Raw genomic sequence first — 18302 nt, 5'->3', positions numbered from 1 at the left:
TTCTTATTTTAACCTTGTACAGCGACCTTGGGTGACCTGAAAGGCGCTTGAAATAAAATTTATTATTATTATTATTATTATGGTGAAATTCTCTGTCATTGTGTGAGTCAGGTAAAAATCCTGCTGCGTGTTCTCCTCTTTGCAATGGGAACTTATTTTATGGCATGATTATTGTACAGCAGAGGCACAGTCATAAATTTAGGCCTTGCATAACTGCTTCCATTGTCTATGATTGACGGGGATGAACAGAAATCATTTCGAGTCTTGCTCTGAAAACTAATAATGTTAAATTAAGTTTTTGCACTATAGTAAGAATATATTACAGTTCATGTCACAACTAGAAAACAGAAATAAAAGGCTTTTAATTCAACTTGACTGCTTAAGTTGTGCAGATTTTTATGCCTTTGCACATAATTTTGCAGATGTGGGCAGGTGTGCAATACATGGTTTTGTAACTTGTTTGTGTCACTTTATGAACTCTGAATGAAATAGAGGGACATGTTTCTGTGCAGAGAGACCTCCCTCTGTGCTTCATTTTGCAGATATGTGGTTTGTTGTTGTTGTGGCTTCAAAAATCAAAGTTGAAATGAATGCTTTGGGAGGTTTTATTCAAGTGGTCTCAGCACTTGTATCTACGTCTTTTGAGTTTCAGTTCAGTTAATTGAGTGTGTATCAGAGCTGGTCTGAATATGACATCACCAATATAAAATGGCTTACCTCCAGCTCCAACCAACTGAAAACAATTCAGCTGAAATTTTTTCGTGATATGGATGCTGCCATATTGGAACTAGAAATCCTCTGTAAAGATTGATTGGTCTGAGTTGGTCTGAGTCAACATCCTTATGGAAATCATTCTCGCCAATCAGGAGTGAGCTTGTTAGAAGTCCACACCCCTTCCGCTGAAAGTGAGTACGCTGTCATTCAAACTTTTCGAACTTTTTAAGACCAAATACGTTTATTGAGGCGTCTGATTGGTCAGTTTACACCTTGGATAACTTACACCACAGTAAAAATATCATAAAAGGTAAGGGTAAGTGTAAAAAAGGGTAGCATACATACATATATACTATATACTGTGTATATATATATATATACACAGTATATATATATATATATATATATATATATATATATATATATATATATATATATATATATATATATATATATATATATATATATATATACAGTCTCAGGGTGCTGGATTTGGGATGGAACCCTCCATGCATGGTGAGGAGCTTTCGTGTTTTAACATCTGTGGTCTGTATCTCTTCCTTTGGCCATCTTATTTTTCCTGCAGAGTATCTGATAACTGGCAGTGCGTAGCTGTTTATTGCACAGGTCTTATTCTTGCCATTGAGCTGGCTTCCTCAGAACTTGCCTCACTCATTGGAGGTATTTAGCTGTTGCTTTCCTTGTTCCCTGCTCCAGGTTGCCAATTGCCTGCGGAATTCCAAGTTACTTGTAACTGTCCTCAATGTCTGCTATTGTTCCTTCTGGGAGTGAGACCCCTCCTGTGTGGACTACCTTGCCTCTCTTTGTCACCATCCGGCTGCATTTCTCGAGCCTGAATGACATCCCAATGTCAGTACTGTAGATCTGGGGGTGTGGATCAGGGAGTCAATGTCACGCTCGCTCTTAGCATATAGTTTGATGTCATCCATGTAGAGTAAGTAAGTAAGTAAATCTTTATTTATATAGCACTTTTCCCAGAGAGCGACTCACAAAGTGCTTCACAATGTTAGAGCAATATAAAATCAGTAGCGAGACCCAATAAACGCACACAGGCATGTAAGTAAACAAACAAACATACAAAAGTGAACACAAGTAAAAGTCAACTAAAAGCTCTCCTAAATAAAAACGTCTTAACTTGAGCTTCAAAACACTCGACTGAGTCAATCTGGCGCAGAGACAGGGGGAGGTCGTTCCAAAGTCGGGGAGCGACTGCCTGAAAGGCAAAGTCTCCCCTAGTTTTAAAACGAGTTTTTGGAACACATAAAAGATTTTTATCAGTGGACCTCAAGGAACGTGCTGGAGTGTAGGGAGTTAAAAGGTCAGAAATATAGATCGGGGTTTGTCCGTGCAAGGCTCTAAAAACTAAAATCAAAATTTTAAAATCTATTCTAAATTTAACAGGAAGCCAATGTAGAGATAAAAGCAGAGGGGTGGCACGAGTGCGCCTATTGGTTCCAGTTAAAAGCCTTGCAGCAGAGTTCTGGACCAGTTGGAGACGTTCCAGAGACTCTTTTTTAAACAAGTAAAAAGAGAATTACAGTAGTCTAAACGAGAGGAGATAAAAGCATGGATGATCAGCTCAAGGTCAGATCGGGTTAACATTGTCTTCAGTTTAGCCACATTCCTCAGGTGGTAAAAACAGTTTTTGACCAAGAGCTTCGAATGAGAGTCTAGAGACATAGCTTTGTCAAACCAGACACCAAGATTCCTGAGACTGGGCTGAACAGCAGAGCTCAGTGAACCAAGGTGTCTTTTGATGGAGGGAATTTTGTCATCAGGAGCAAAAATTATTGTCCCTGTCTTATTAGGGTTCAGGAGTAAATGGTTGTCATTTAACCAAACTCTAATGATGGCCAAGTAGTCTAGTAGATACGATAGATTTGTGTAATCATTTTTTCCAAAGGAGCAATAAAGTTGAATGTCATCAGCGTAAAGATGATAAGAAATATTAGAAAATTTGCTAATGAGTCTCCCAAGGGGAATCATGTAGAGAGTGAATAGAATGGGTCCCAATACAGAACCTTGGGGAACGCCACAAGACAGGACTTTTGCTTCTGAAGATAGAGAGTCAACACAGACCTTATAAGATCTACCACTGAAATAGGAGACAAACCAGCTTACGACGGAACCAGATAAACCGTAGTCGTTATGAAGACGTTCGAGCATGATTTCATGGTTTACAGTATCAAATGGGGATTTTAGGTCTAAATGAATGAGAACAGTGTATTGACCAGAATCTGCTGCCATGAGCACATCGTTGGAAACTTTTAAAAGAGCTGTTTCAGTTGAGTGGTTCTTTTTAAAGCCAGATTGGAAAACGTCACAAATATTGTTGTGTTCTAAGAATGACCTTAGTTGCCCCGCTACAACCTTCTCCAAGATCTTGGCAATAAACTGAAGTTTTGAAATGGGATGGAAATTATTTTGATCAGAGTGGTCCAAGTTGGGTTTTTTAAGCACAAGATTTATCATAGCGTGCTTCAAAAAGGAAGGAACCGATCCAGACATTAAGGAGAGATTTATAAGGTCAACCATGGCAGCACCAATTCACTCAAACACTTTGAGAAAAATGTGAGTTGGAATTATATCAAGAGGGCAAGATGAGGGCTTGATCTTATTGAGCAGAGAATGGATGTCCTCCACTGTGACTGGAGAAAAATTAGACCAAGTCTGTGAGAATTGAGGGGATGGTGGTGGCCGAGTTTTGGCTAAAGGAGGGATGTTATGTCCAACATCTGAAATCCTAGCCAAGAGGGTCTGAAGAAAAGTTCTACAATCAGATTGGGGAGTTGAGAGGAAGAGGGTGATGTAAGAGTATTTATGGTGTTAAAAAGAGTTTTGGGGTTTCTTTTGTTCATTGAAATAAGTTTGTGAAAAATGTTGACCTAGCTTGTTTTATCATGTCATTTAGGGTGGAGATCAGTTCTTTAAGAGACAGCCTGTGCACCTCCAGTTTTGTTGTTTTCCAAAGACTTTCTATTTTACGGCATAGTCTTTTGAAGGAATGAATGTCAGGATTTATCCAAGGAAATGACTTGTTGGAAGAAACACTCTGTCTGACAGGAGCAATTGTGTTTAAAATAGTTTCACAGTGATTGTTAAAAGAATGCATAAAAGAATCTACATCATTAAAATGATTAAAAGAGTTTGTATCAAACAGATCTGTAAATCTATCCGATACATTCTGACCTAAAATGAGTCGCTGCATTCTAACAGGTGTGGGTGAAGATGGGCGGAGGCAAATCACACTGAAGAAAATCTAGCAGTGATCACTGATATGACTGTCTTTAACACTAAGCTCCCTAATATCTAGACCTAGGGAAAAGACTAGGTCCAGAGTGTGTCCTTTGTCATGGGTGGGGACAGAAACATGTTGAATCAAATTAAAAGACTCAGTTATAAATAATAATTCTGAAGCAGAGACACAGGAAGAGTCATCAATGTGGATATTGAAATCACCCATTATGAGTACAGAGTTAAAATTGATAATATCTGATAAAAACTCAGCAAACTCCTCTAAAAATACCCGTGCAGGGCCAGGAGGTCGGTAAATTAAAATGCAATAAAATGGAGAGTCAGATCCAACCTTGCTAATCTGCAGTTCGAATGAGCTGAAAGAATCCGACCTATGCTTTGAGCATGTGGAGACATCCTGGTAGACGATAGCCAGTCCACTCCCACCCCTTCTTGATGAGCGGGGGGTGCAGAGCACGGAGCAGTCCGGGGGGCACAGTTCGTTGAGATGGATGTGGTCCGTCTCCCGCTGCCATGTCTCCGTCAGGCAAAGGAAGTCCAACTGCTCCGATGTGAAGGAGTCATTCAGATAAAAAGTTTTGTTAGAGATGGACGCACGGTACAAAATAAAAGAATTCTGGAGGCAAGAGAACCACAACATTGCAGTTAAATGTTTATAATGAGAGGAGGTGACTGATGTTGGCCCCATTTCTGAGTCGGTATCCATAGCAAGTCTTGTTGATTATTTGGCTGAGGGGGTTCAGACCTATGCAGAAGAGCAGTGGGGACAGAGCATCACCTTGGTATATCCCACATTTGATGGACACTTGTGCAAGTGGCTTTCCATTGGCTTCAAGGGTGGTTTTCCACAGCTTCATTGAGTTTCCTATGAAGGCTCTTAGAGTCCTGTTGATTTTGTACAGCTCCAAGAATTTAGTGATCCACGTCTGTGGCATTGAGTCATAGGCTTTCTGGTAATCAATCCAGGATGTGCACAGGTTGGTGTGTCGTTACCTGCATATATATATATATATGTATATATATATATATATATATATATATATATATATATATATATATATATATATATATATATATATTAGGGTTGTGCCGATGGACGATATCATCGTCAATCGTGATGGGTGACTGACATCCCGATGGAGAGACCACCATCGTGATGCCACGCCCCCGCCACGTTGCGCGTCGACACCATAAGCTGCGGTTACATGTGCAAAATATCTTGATGGGATCAATGGTCGGATTAGAATCCAACCGTGTACATGGGCCCAGAAAAATGTTTTCAGAATATAAAAACGTTCACTAAGGTCACACTTTCCGTCGGAATAAATCATTCGCACATGCGCAGTAGGGTTTGAAAACCGGAAGGATATAAATTCCGCCGAGCGGCTTTTTTTCCCCAAACTTTATTGAATGTAACAATTCAATACAAAACGATGTTAAACAGCGCAGAGCGGCTATATACATTGACATGTCAGCTCGGTAATATACGAGACGATCTTCTAAACGTGCCTTTAATAATGTTACGGTTATTATGAAACACCTATTCGCTCATCATTTGAATTTTAATCCGTGTGGTCAGTGCTTTTTCTGAACGAAGCCAGGATTAGCAGTATGCTAACAACACGGGCTAACAACATTAGCTTTGGGTGGTGCTGCTTGCTGGCTGCACGTAAACATGTAAGAATAACATCAGCCTTTATTTAGTCGGGACACGACTGGAAACACAAATCCGCGTGATTGTTTGAATGTTTTCTAAGGACTGAGCGACATTTCTGATTTGAAGCTCAAACCGCTGTGTGTGCTGACGATCCGAGCTGTGCTCTGACACACACTTTTAGACCCGGTTCTGAGTTCGGTTGCTTGTACCCCCCAGAGCTGCGGGACGGATCGCAGTCTTAAATCTCCCACACATACCGCTCATGTAACAAAGCACGCCCCCCCCCTTCCCCTCAAACACAAAGCTGTAAGTCCGCACTCCGGCGGTCCACTTCACTAGTTAAGTGCGGGAGCGGACTACTTCTTTTATATTTTGTTTGTTACTTTTTTTGTTAAAGTCACTTCCCTCAGTTTATACTGGATCATCGCGGATTAGTCATTAGTTGGGAAATAAAATGATAAAAGCAAAAAAACGAATAGCAGTTATATAAGAACGAAAAATGTAAAAATCCCCCCCCCCCCCCCCCCCCCACCCCCGACGATGTCATCGTCGATACCGATGGTTAACAGCAAACATCGTCAACGGCCAATTTAAGGGACATCGCCCAACCCTAATATATATATATATGGAGCCCGAAGGTACTTCCTGTTTGGAATGCCAGCGGGGAGGGGTCACTCAGTCCATATCTCGTATACAGTCAATGGTTTGGTTCCCTGGCAAAATAGAGCAGTGTCACTGTTATACAGCAAAAAATATTATTCTAAACCCAAGTTCCACCTTTAAAATCTCAGATGTCAGTGCAGCCTTTATTTATTTGCTGTTGTCTTATTTTGTGTGTGTGTAGCTTTGCATTATTTTCAGTATTTGCATTGCATTGTACAGCAGGATTTCTCAATGCAAAACAAAGTAAAATTAGTCTGTCTGTCTTACAAAGTCACAGTTTAAGTTCATTTTTTTCTTTCTAAAGAGTCTGAACTAGTTCTTAAAATCATGCATAAGCACAAATGCACAACACCAAAACACCATAAAAATAACTTCATTCTGAACCTTTTGCTTAAACCTGTCTTGTCATGTTTTATCAGTGTGAAGTGCCCTGCAGCTGATGGGGATTTTGGTTTTGAGTGGTGGTTAAAACATCCTAAGCCACTGCCGAGGTTCAGCATTAGCATAGAAGCCAGTTGCACAGTGATTCAAAGAACAGTGTGTTTGGTGGTTGGCTGTTAGAAAGCACATCCGGTCCAGCCATACGTTGCAGCCACAGACTGGCATGTGGGGGCTGTGCAGCCCAGTGACGTCAGCTGCGCTCTGCAAATAGCTGTGACATCCAAGTTTTGCACACAGACGGATTCTCTGGAGGAGAGGAGAGAATGAGTCAGCTGTCTTGCTGATACAGGCCAAGATGGAGAGAGGGAGAGATGAACAATAAATCAATCGGCGGTAGAGTCACCACTGTTGGAACGGGGAAGCAGAACTGAAGGACAGCCGCAGCCACAAACCTACGCCTTAGCACTAAGAGGAGAGGACAATGCTTTTGTTGCTAAGAAATACCTGTTACCTTGGTGACAATAAGTTACGTTTATCGGCTGAGTCATAATGTAGGATCTTGAATGAGGTTAGCTGTTCTACTAGGGGTATTTTCTTTGGTGCTCTGAGATGTGTATGGAAGCGACTCAGTAGCATAATTAAAAATAAAAGTCAAAACCAGAAATGCTTTTTCATTTTCAAAATGAAGCTGCATTTTTTGACTCAAAATTAAAATGAAAAAGCAATCTGCTAAAATGCTTTTTCATTTTCTTCTTCAACACTGCTTATTCTGTCATTTAATTAAAATGATAATGAAAATGGTATTTGACATTTCATTTTCAAAAAGTTCTCTGGTAAATGTGTAGCAAAATTCATTTAGAAATGTCTAACATGTCTAACATTGTCTAACAATTAAAATGGATTAACAGAAATGCTTTTTAATTTTGAAAATATAACTGCATCAAATGACTCAAAATTAAAATGAAAACTCAATACTTCAAAATGCTTTTTCATTTCTATTTAAAAACCGCTTATTCTGTGTCATAATTAAAACGAAAATGCAAAGAGGGGATGGCATTTTTTTTTTAACATCCACCCTACGAATAGTGTCACATTGTTCAATTCGACTTAGCATTTCCAGCGGGGAGGCGGGGTGATGACGTCAGTGCTATATCCGTGTGTTCGGCTCCTAAGAGGCAGAGGAGAGGGCGAAGGCGGAAGTGCTGCTACGATCTGAGAAACCATCATATGAATTTGTGTTTCCAGTAGTGTCCAGAACAAAATAAAGGCTGATGTAATTCCCACACATTTACATCCAACATGCTCATTGCTGCATTGCCCGCAGGGAGTTTTAAGCATCTTCACGGCTAATGTTTTTAGCATATATTAGCCTAATGCTAACGTGTCTCTTTCGGGTCCTCAACTTGCAGCGAAGAAAAAAAGCACTGACCGCACAGATTTAAAAAAAAAAATATGAGCAAGCAGGCCCTTAATAATAATCATGACAGTAATAAAGCACATTTAGAAGATAGTCTCCTGCAGCCTTTCTGGTGATTTGCTGTTCGATGACAGTTGGAGCCGTATCAACAGCTATAGCAGATTTCGCCATGCTAAACGTTTGCTGGTTGCACCAACTCGCACTCAGTGGGAAGCTGCAGGAGACTATAAAAAAGTGTGCTTTTGTGTTGTCATATATTTTTGTTTTGATTCTTATTTGCGTTTGGAGCAACAGATAAAAGGTTGAAAGAAAAATGAAAATTAAATAATTAGAATATGACCAATATCACCTAGAACAGCCATTCTTGCTCTGCTTCCTTTTTTTAACAGGTTCTTGCTAACCCTTTTTTTTATTTTCCAATATATTGAAAAAAAAATAATATAATAATAATAATATAATATAATATAATATATTCTTTAACGCAAGTTATTCCAGTTATAAAAGCATGTGATCTCATGTCGAACTTTCGAAATGTCTGATTGACAGATTTTGTGCAGCCTGCTTTCAACTGATAGGGGCGTTGACTTTCGATTGAGTGGTTGCCATAGAAATGTTGACTTGGACCAGTCACTATTTACTGAGGATTTCTGCTTCGAACATGTCGACATCTGTATCGTGAGAAAATAGCAACTAAATTGATTTCAATTGGTTGGAACCAGAAGTGAGCTTTTTGAAGGATGATGTCACACTCACTTGGTCCAGTTCTCATATATACATCAATTTATGTGAATACTTTCCTGGGTTAAGAAAAGTGTGTGATATAAAACAAATGTGCTAATTAAGTTGGAGAAGAAAGTTAACAAAATTAAACAGTTTTTAAGTCAACTGTGTTGATGCTGTTCATTTTCTAGTGCATTCTAGAAGTGGGTGTCACAGGCTTCAAATCTGGACCATCAGGCTTATTCAGCTCTTTGTCAGGCCACACTGTGTGTTGAAAGAATCTGTTTTGGTGGATTAACAACATGCATTTGTTGCATAAACACACAGAAGTGGGTTCATGAAGAAAACAGTCTTCCAGCTTACATGTTGGGACGTGGACATTTCTGTTGCATGTGTCGACGTGCCCAGACTTCTTCACAGTCTGTTTCCAGACTCAAATTCTGCAACCACGCACTCCCCGTGTTGGCATCTAAAACCCAGATGCAAATATCTGACTTGCAGTGACGTGCGGTGAGGTTAATGGATGGTGAGGCACTGACGTCATCAATCATATTTACAAACATATGAACCATACTGAGTAACTTATTCACCATTTAATTGACAACAGTTAACGTGTTTTGTTTAAAATATCATTTCAACATGTTTTTTCATATACAAACTGCAGCATAGAAAAAAGCACAAACCTTATTATCGTCTTACCTTTACTTGTAAATAAAGCCCATATGCCGCTCCTTCTGAAGAAAATGACTTGCCGCTTGCTATCACTTCTTCTATTATTTTTAGCGTCATAATCTCAGGGCTCACCGGCGCCCCCTAACTTGAGGCACGGGAACTTCTGGCCTCACCCAGTTGCTTTTTTGCCGGCGTTTAGCGCTCAGCACAAGAAACACGTCCCTCAGTTATTTATAAAAACAAACACTGTACATCATATACCTCTGTTAAATTATGTAAACTCAGCTCATAGAGTACAAGTGATTGAACCGACATACAGAGAGACAGCAGTACCGTCTGACTGCATAGGTATTGCGCAATCCAAGGTGAGGCTCAGCGGGCTGCTGCCTCATCGCACGTCACTTCTTAGTATCTGAACGGCAAATTCGGAAATTCAGCGATTTTGAAAAGAAAAAACACCCAAAAATGATACATTTAAATGGAAAATGACTGCAAAGCACAAATTACTGAACTTAAATATAATAATAATTGAATTTATTTTTCTCTTTTCTTCCCATGACAGGTGAGGCACAGCCTCACCTGCCTCTCCTGACTGCACGTCACTGCTGACTTGCAAACATATTTTTCTGTGTACGTTTTGTCATTCATGTGTAAATGACAACTGACTTCCGCCACGGTTGATGCGGGAAGAAAATTCCAAAGTCAGAGAGGCCCTTAGCACCTGATTAACAGTCCTTCCTGTTGTGTCACTTTTTCTGGTAAGTGATGTCATTTACCCACATTGGGGGTAAATGTTTACATCTACCTGACCAAACTGACCAACCAGTTAGGCAACCCTTTGTGTTTTGCTGTGGATACAGTATTTTAAAAAATGAATAATAGAACGGTAAAAGCAATAGGCTGTTTCTTCAGTCCCTCCTGGTGGATTCTTTGGTTTATTTTCTTCTACTTTCTGTATTTGTTTCTTTCCCTGTGCTTGTGTGCTTATGGCTACGTTTTTGTGTGTACCTTATATTTGGTACTTAGGCAGCCGTGGTCTAGCAGCAGGGCGGTCGACCTCTGATTAGATATTGCAGGTTCGATTCTTGCCTTTCCCTCCCATGTGTCAAAGTGCCCTTGGGCAATACACTGAACCCCACCTGGCCTCTAGTGGGAAGTTGGTGCCAGTGTTCAACATCAGTGTGTGAATGTGTGTGTGAGTGGGTGAATGGGACTGTCAAGTACTTTGGGCCTCCGAGGAAGGTAGAAAAGCCCTATATAAGTATACGCCACTTTCCATTTATTTTCCTCACTGTAGGGTGCACCGCATCACAAGAGGCACGGTCAATGAACGGTCTACTTTTGAACTTATGTCATGTATAAGGCACACCGAACTATAAGGTGCATCAAGCAAGACAAAAGAGTCAGAGATAAGTCTATCAGTCAGTCAGACTTTACTAACTGGGTCACGTTCCCTGCTCTGTGATTGTTCTGGTGTTGATTGAATTTGACTTTGGGTTGGTGTCAATGGTCAGATACGTCAATCAGTCAGATAAACAACCTTACAGGTAGAAGAGTTGACAAAATCATTATTTACAATGAATTTAATGGAATTCAACCCCTCAAGACGTTTAAACATGAGTTACATTCACAACCTGTAAATCCCAACCTTGTTTGCAACACAAAATGTATTTTTACTGCTATCACTAAAACAAACATTGACTAAACTAACTCCCCACTTTGTTAGTAGCAGATAAAACAGTAGCAGATAAACCAACATGTTAGCCACATTAGCATATTCACAATAACATTTAACCAAACATTTGGACATAGTGTTCTGTAACTCTGATAGTAAATGAGCACAACCAGAATTATTTCATATATAAGGCCCTCTGGATTATAAGGCGAACTGTCGGTTTTTTTGGGAAAACGGTATGTGGTTTTTAAGTGTGCTCTATAGTGAGGAAAATATGGTACCTCACAGGTTTTGTTAGTACTTTTCATTTTGCCGGGTTATCCTGCTTGTGTGTTATTCATTTTATCTAAGTGCATTTCTGCTTCTGCTTCTGCATGGTGACTTTTCTGTCCTCCTGCTATTTTTCTTTTGTGTCTGCCGCCCCCTCGTTGTTTCTACCTGTCTCCTTTACCCACTGCGGCCGTCAGATCACACCTCTCTGTGTCCCCTTTTTGTTTGCTCGCACTGTGTGCTATGTTATTTGGTCAGTCCTTCGCTCCTGGCTTTAGTTTTTTTGTCGGCGCCTGTCCTCAGCTTGTCTTTTAAACTGAAGCATTGGTGCCGTCTTAATGTTGCAGCACTCAGTGGGACTCCAGGAAGTAATGGGTAGTTGGGGGGGTAAGTGTTTGTACTCTCAGTTGCAAGATGAACAGTGTGAAAGCACGGAGTTTATGGATTAGATGTATGACACCGGACGTGACTGCTTTAAGAAGGAGGCCGAATCATTTTGAAGGACGCGGCGTTGGACCATGTGTGCACGCGCACGAACTTGAAAGAGAATTGTCAAATTTCAATCCCTCCTCAGCACCCCTAAACGGCCATCGTGTGATGGCTGAGTCGCCACACACAGACCCCTTCCACTCCCCCCCCCCCCCCCCTTGCTTTGCAGTTGCCATAGAAACACACCAAAAGGTTCTATCATGTGTCTGAGCCTGTGACTGCTTGTATAATTATTCTGGCTGTGTGTGTGTGAGTGTGTGTTTGTTTATCACCATTTGATCATGTTTCTATCCCGTAGTGGGAGGTCTTGGTTCCCTGGTCTTAGACAAGTCACATTGAGTTTAAGGTTCAATTAACCTGCGGTGAGAAATGTTAGACTTACTTAAGACGGAGAGAGTTGTGATTGTTGTATTTCAGCTTTAAATTCCTCACTTTAAACCACTCTCTGTTCTAATGCTGCATTTCTTTTAACAACTATGAATTCACTACATGCTGCAAACAGCATTACATTTTCTGGAAGTTAAATTAGGTGCCTAACAGCAAAATATACAGGGGGTTTGTAAAATGACAAAGGTTGAATATTAAGTCCGCACATAAACAGCCGTGGCAGCGTGCTGTGGTAAAACCCTGAACCTCCTGCTGGATCCATCATTGATCCTTCAGAAGGTGGAGAACAAGGACCTGCTCTACTTTAGTTTGGGTTTTTCTTTTAGATATTGACAAGTTTTTTTTCTATAGAAAACAAATTCTTAAAAAAGATTAATGTAAGCTTGCTGTTTGTTTCTGATTCCATCAAAAAAGGTGAATAAGTTTGCTTTTATATTTCCTGTTTTGCTGGTGTTGGTTAGACTAAAGCCTACCCTTCTGATTTATCCTTCTGTCAATACATTTTCTGTTTCTCAGCTGTGAGCTTCTGCACCCAAAACCTCTTTTCTTTTTTCTGTGCAGCAACTTGTCAGGGACTTTATTTGCTGCATTGGTTTTATTTATCGCACACACTAAACATCACTTCCTAGTGTTCTTCTTGCCAGTGAACTAACATCTAACTTGCATTGTGGACTGGTCCATTTACATAAACTTTGCTCTGTTCTCAGTAAAAAAAAATACGTTCACTAAAATGCATCAATTCATAAAGTCTGAGAATTTGAGTCACAGCCGGGAAGCGTCAAACAATTGATCGGGTTTTTGCTCCGTTGACTTTTCCCTTTTGTTGTGTTCACAGGCCTGAGACCCAACAGAAAGCCCCGGTCAGCACACCTCCTCCTCCTCCACCACCTCCTCCGCCTCCCTCTGAGCCGGTTGGCCCCCCGGAGCAGGAGGAGGAGATCCTGGGCTCCGACGATGAGGAGCAGGAGGATCCCGCAGACTACTGCAAAGGTCAGGACGGCACACAAAAGCACAATTCATCCGTCCCTGTTCATTACTTCCACTCTGTGCATCTGTCCTACACAGCTCAACAGTGACTGTCTTGTTCCAGACAGACTTCTCTTCCTCTCTCTTTCTGCTGGTTCTTTCTCCTCCTCTGTCATTTCTCCCCTCATCCTGTCATCTGCAGCAGAGTGGGTGCAGCCATTATTATAGCACAAGTGTTTCAAGGTTGTCTGCCTCTTGCCAGACTGGAGCAACAGCCCAGTTTTCTTCATCGGGTCAAGAAAGTAGAAGAACAGATACGTTTCTAAAAAAAAAAATCCTTTCAGGGGAAAGTAATCTGTATGTTTAAAGTGTTACATTGCAGTCAGTAATGCAGCAGTAGTGCTGTAGTGCATATGTGCAATATATTTTGATCATATATGTTCAGAACCCCAAAGATCAACTTTTTTTTGCCAAATTAGCTTTAAAAAGTGTTTTTTTTTCATAATTTTTGCTGAAGGTTTTGTTTTGATTAGGTCTAATGAGGTTTTAAAACACATTAGTATGTTTGGAGGTGATGTTTGCCGAATGCTTGAGAAGCTTGAATGTGTTTTTTTTTAACACAATACTGCATATTTTAAGCCTTAGTCACAACTTTCCTTACAGATGGAAACGAGTAGTTTGTGGACAAAAAAGGGCAAACTTGTACGGGGCACACAGGTGACCCAAACGAAGTAACAAGGTCGAATACAACTCTGTGAGCCCGTGGAGAGAAAATGTTCATGCATGTTTTTCTGCTCCGGGCCACAGCGGACACTTAAACAACACGTATGGGTCAAGTAGGTAGGACACAGATTGTGTTATACAGATTTTTGTAACCATCTCGAACCGTGCACACTGCGCAAGGAGCCTGTTCAATTGTCTGCTCCGTGCATGCAGCCTGACTGTTAGAAATTAGACATGCAGTTTGTGTGGGCGTCCTGCAGGCTTTTCCAAATCATGCACACATCCCGTACGTATTTGTATGCTGTCCATAAGGAGCCAGTACGCTTACCTTATTAATGACCGGAGCGCTGGGTAAAGTGCACCATTCGACATCGTCACCCGTGTGCCTTAAGCATGTGCAACTCGCATTAGCCTTACAAATACTTAACTATACACTTACCACATGCAAAACAATGGCACGTTCTGTTCCCCCCTAACCCCTAACTACTAAAACATGATATAGTGTGGGACTATGTGGAGCCCTGGATTTTAAAAGCTATTGGGACACCATGCTCACTACTTTCTTTTTTTTTCCAGTCGGCGAATATGACGTCATTGATTTCTCGAAGTAAAAATCTCATTGGTATGAATGAGCATTTTGCGATGACTATTTATGAATCCACTGTGTTCTGAAGTTGAAAACCTTGATATTTTACCAAAAGAAATACATTTAAATGCGTTTTCTTTGCAAAAAATGTTCAAATGGAATGCATTGTGGTCTGATTCGCCAATCTAGAGAAGTCTTTTTTTGCAAAGACTTCTGGGAAATTTCTAGGGCACTCGATTTGAGAACTACAAAATGGTGAACGCGCTATATAGTGCACTATGTAGTGAGTAGGGAAGGAATTTAAACACAACCCTGCTGTCCCCTCAAGATGCAGTCGCTCAGGTCCAGGACCCTCTGTGGGTCAGGACAACACAAAAACCTGCAGAACCCAAACCCACCAGTATGGGTGCATGTGACTAAAACACAGTGAGTTAAAGATAGGCACACTAAATCACTGATGATGAACATGTGTTAAAATTTCACAAGCAACCCGTTTCAACCCAGCCGGTAAAGGAACAGATATGTCGACCGAAAGGGTTTTTTTCATTTATGTTTCGGTAATTTCAAAATCTAAAGTTTAAAAATTGATGACCAGATTTGGAGAAAACTTTGAACTATTTTAAATGGTTTGATAACAATTATTTTGAATATTTTGCCAATTTGAGATCAACTTAAGTTAAAAGAAAAACATCACAACATTAAGGTGCACTTTTTGGTACATCTCAAAAATATTAATAAAAAAAAACCATATTCAAAAATCATTATTAATAATCTTAAAAAGCCTAGACCTGTGATGCCACTTAATCCTCTCTGTAAATCAGATGTTTTGAGAGATTTATGAGTCACTGGTTTCCTGCTTTGTACTCATGTTTTGACCTGTTTTAGGTGCTTGAATGTTTCCACATTTTTGATATTATTATGTCTCTGAGTTTGCTTACAGTTTCTACTGCATTTAGACGTTTAAGGTTAGACTTGAAATGATTTTTAAATTGTTTTTCCAAGGACACAGCAAAAGCAATGTTAAAAAACCATACCAACATTCCAGCGTATCTTTTCAGACGGAAATCCACTGGTGTTCTTTAACTCATTGGCTGCTAAATAAACTTTTCCACTGTGGAAACCTAAAATTATTGTCACTTATTCTTCAAGCTTCTCATAACTCTCTTTGTTTGAGTAATCCCTGTTTTTGTGCTTCCGTCGTAGTTTGTTTTTACCAAACGTTTAAGGATTTGAAAGTATGGATGGTGATGAATGTTCTTAACCTAAATGAAAAGAAAATAAATCAATTCTTTTTGGAAAGGCAGAGCTATTACATTTGGCTGTCCAGAGTTATCAGCTCACTGGGTTCTCTGCGTCCTCCTCCCAGCAGTCATTAAGCTGTAATTATCCATAACTCTTTTGACTGGGAGCAGCAGATCAACTTTGTGGTCTTTTTTTTGTCCTCTGTTTTAGTCTCAATCGGTCGTCTCTCCTATTTTTTACTGCTGCTCAATCAGAACTGCTGCTGCAATGACCACATTTGAGTTTGCTGCTCTTCGTTAGCCCCCTGTTCATTTGAGAATACAGTATAGGATTTTTGGTATCTTAAAGCTCGTAATGAATTCATTCCGTCATAATTATCAGAACTGCAGCGATATGCTCCAGGACGACATTTAAGGTCTCACCCTCATTTGTTCCTGAAGGTACTAATCTTAAATCTAGGGAGACTCATTATTCATTTATGGAAGCTTAAACCCATTATTGGCTCAGACCTTTACCTACAGTTTGATATCTTAGTTTCATGTCTTTTTTTTTTTCATTACAATGTTGGTTGGAAAACCACGTCGTTTCTACCACATGATTTATGTTTCTTTCTTTATTCTTTTAAGTATATTATGTAATTTGCATTGCTTTAACTGCCCATTTTAATTTGGATAGGGCAATTTAAAGTTTATGGAAATTTGTTCCACAAAAAATAGATAAATAAAGAACATTGAAATTTTGACACAGGGTCAGGTTTGAAAGCTGTTTATTTATTTATTTCATTTCTATTAATTATTTTTTGGCTGCTGTTAATTCTTGCCTCCAATAATAAACAAATCAAAACAAAAAACTCAAATCAACTATGAAAGACCAGAAGAAAATGTCTTTTGGGTATTTAGGGATTAAAATGGTCTGCCTCAGTCTGAGATTCTGCCTTTATTTGGTCTTCCTCAGTTTCTTTCTCTTCATCCTCATAGGCACAAATAGGCTTCCTTATTATGTAGGTCCCCCAGATGGATTCTGATCAAAGGGCTGACTGTATTAATGGGGTTTATTGTTGTCTTTCTCACTTTATACTCCTTATTTTGGATTTTTAGTCAAAATTCTCAATCTTTCTTTCAACAAATATTTCGTTTGCTTTGGTCTCACAGCTGTTTGCTTGTAAGCTAGAAGACAACTTTTGTTGCCTGAGCCACTGGGGCTTACATAGAAAGTGTTCAGTCAAATTCTGATCAATGCCATTCACTCAGTTTGTCTTTATATATTTGTCAGTCTTCCTCTGATCTGTTTTTTGACATTTTTCTTTATTTTTTGAATATAAGAAATAACCTGCAATCTCAAAAATGTTTTCTGAATTTTCTCAAAAGAAAGTTTTTGTACTCCTCTAAATTGTCTGGAAAGTCTTCATGTTCCCTTTTATTTGTACTCATTTGTCAATATAATAGTGAATTGTAATGAAATACATTTGCCTGCAGCCTTCATTTATTATTATTTTTTTTAAATTTTTTTTTAGGAGGGTACCATCCCGTGAAGATTGGGGATTTATTTAACGGACGGTACCATGTGATCAGAAAGCTGGGGTGGGGCCATTTCTCCACCGTATGGCTATGCTGGGATATTCAGTGAGTGTCACAAACACATCAACACAAACACACTAAAGTACACAGAAAGGCTTTGAGATTCCTACTTCTGATGTGTACATTTTTGTGTCACACCCCAGCAAAACAATGAAACTTTAAACAGCCCAGAGCCTTTTGACAGGACCTGCCACGTCACCACGGGGACTGAAACCACAGGTGTTGACACGGCAACACCTGTTGGCTTGATAATTGATAGTACCATCATTCCAGGAGTTTCTCCTTTCACAGACTTGTGCACGAACACACTCTGCGTTGTCACTGGTGTTTCTTACGCTGACGGTGGTCATCGTCTCAGGTTTGGTCACGATTGTTCAGAAGTCAAGACCTTAGACTAATCACATGAACATGGAACTGCCATCCTCTGTTCTGTAGTTACTTAACCTGCATTATTTACAGGTTATGCTTGATTAAAAAACGCTCCTTTTTGTTTTATTTTGCGTTTTTTCTACTGGATGTGCCCAGGTTATGGCAGAAACACTGTGGTTATTGGTACCGTTTTTAGAACAGCTTCTACTACTCAGTAGTTAATAGCATCTTATTTTCTTTTACTCATTTTATTTCATTTTCTATCTGCCTTTCATGTATTTTACCATGCGATGTAGTTTTATGATGTTATTTTTATTGATTTATTTTTCTTCTTAGTTTGTAGCAGTTTGGTTCCGGGATGGCATTGTAAAATGCTGTCGTCATTCTTTTTTTTTTATGTAACAGTTTTGTTTTGTCCCGCCATTGCAAAGACGCCAGCGTTGAACCGAACCGTTTCTTTTTCGAGCCCAATTTACAAGATTTGCACCGCTTTGACATTACACCTTTTGTGATTGTGG

At 39.7% G+C, this 18302-nt stretch overlaps 1 protein-coding gene across 8 annotated transcripts in view; it reads left to right on the top strand.

Annotated features, from left to right (window-relative positions):
• The window catches only part of LOC101167956 (SRSF protein kinase 2), a 73018-nt gene that overhangs the window by 36114 nt on the left and 18602 nt on the right, over positions 1-18302 (top strand). For all 8 annotated transcript variants that reach the window (XM_023955648.1, XM_020703852.2, XM_020703856.2 and 5 more), the window contains 2 exons: positions 13157-13311; positions 17352-17460. In XM_023955648.1, the coding sequence (XP_023811416.1) occupies positions 13157-13311; positions 17352-17460 (264 nt within the window). The remainder of the gene's footprint in view (positions 1-13156; positions 13312-17351; positions 17461-18302) is intronic.

The sequence above is a fragment of the Oryzias latipes genome, chromosome 6 (assembly GCF_002234675.1).
Source record: "Oryzias latipes chromosome 6, ASM223467v1".
Taxonomy (NCBI): Eukaryota; Metazoa; Chordata; class Actinopteri; order Beloniformes; family Adrianichthyidae; genus Oryzias; species Oryzias latipes.
Note: the sequence above shows the minus strand (reverse complement) of the source record. Positions and strands in the feature narration are given on the sequence as shown.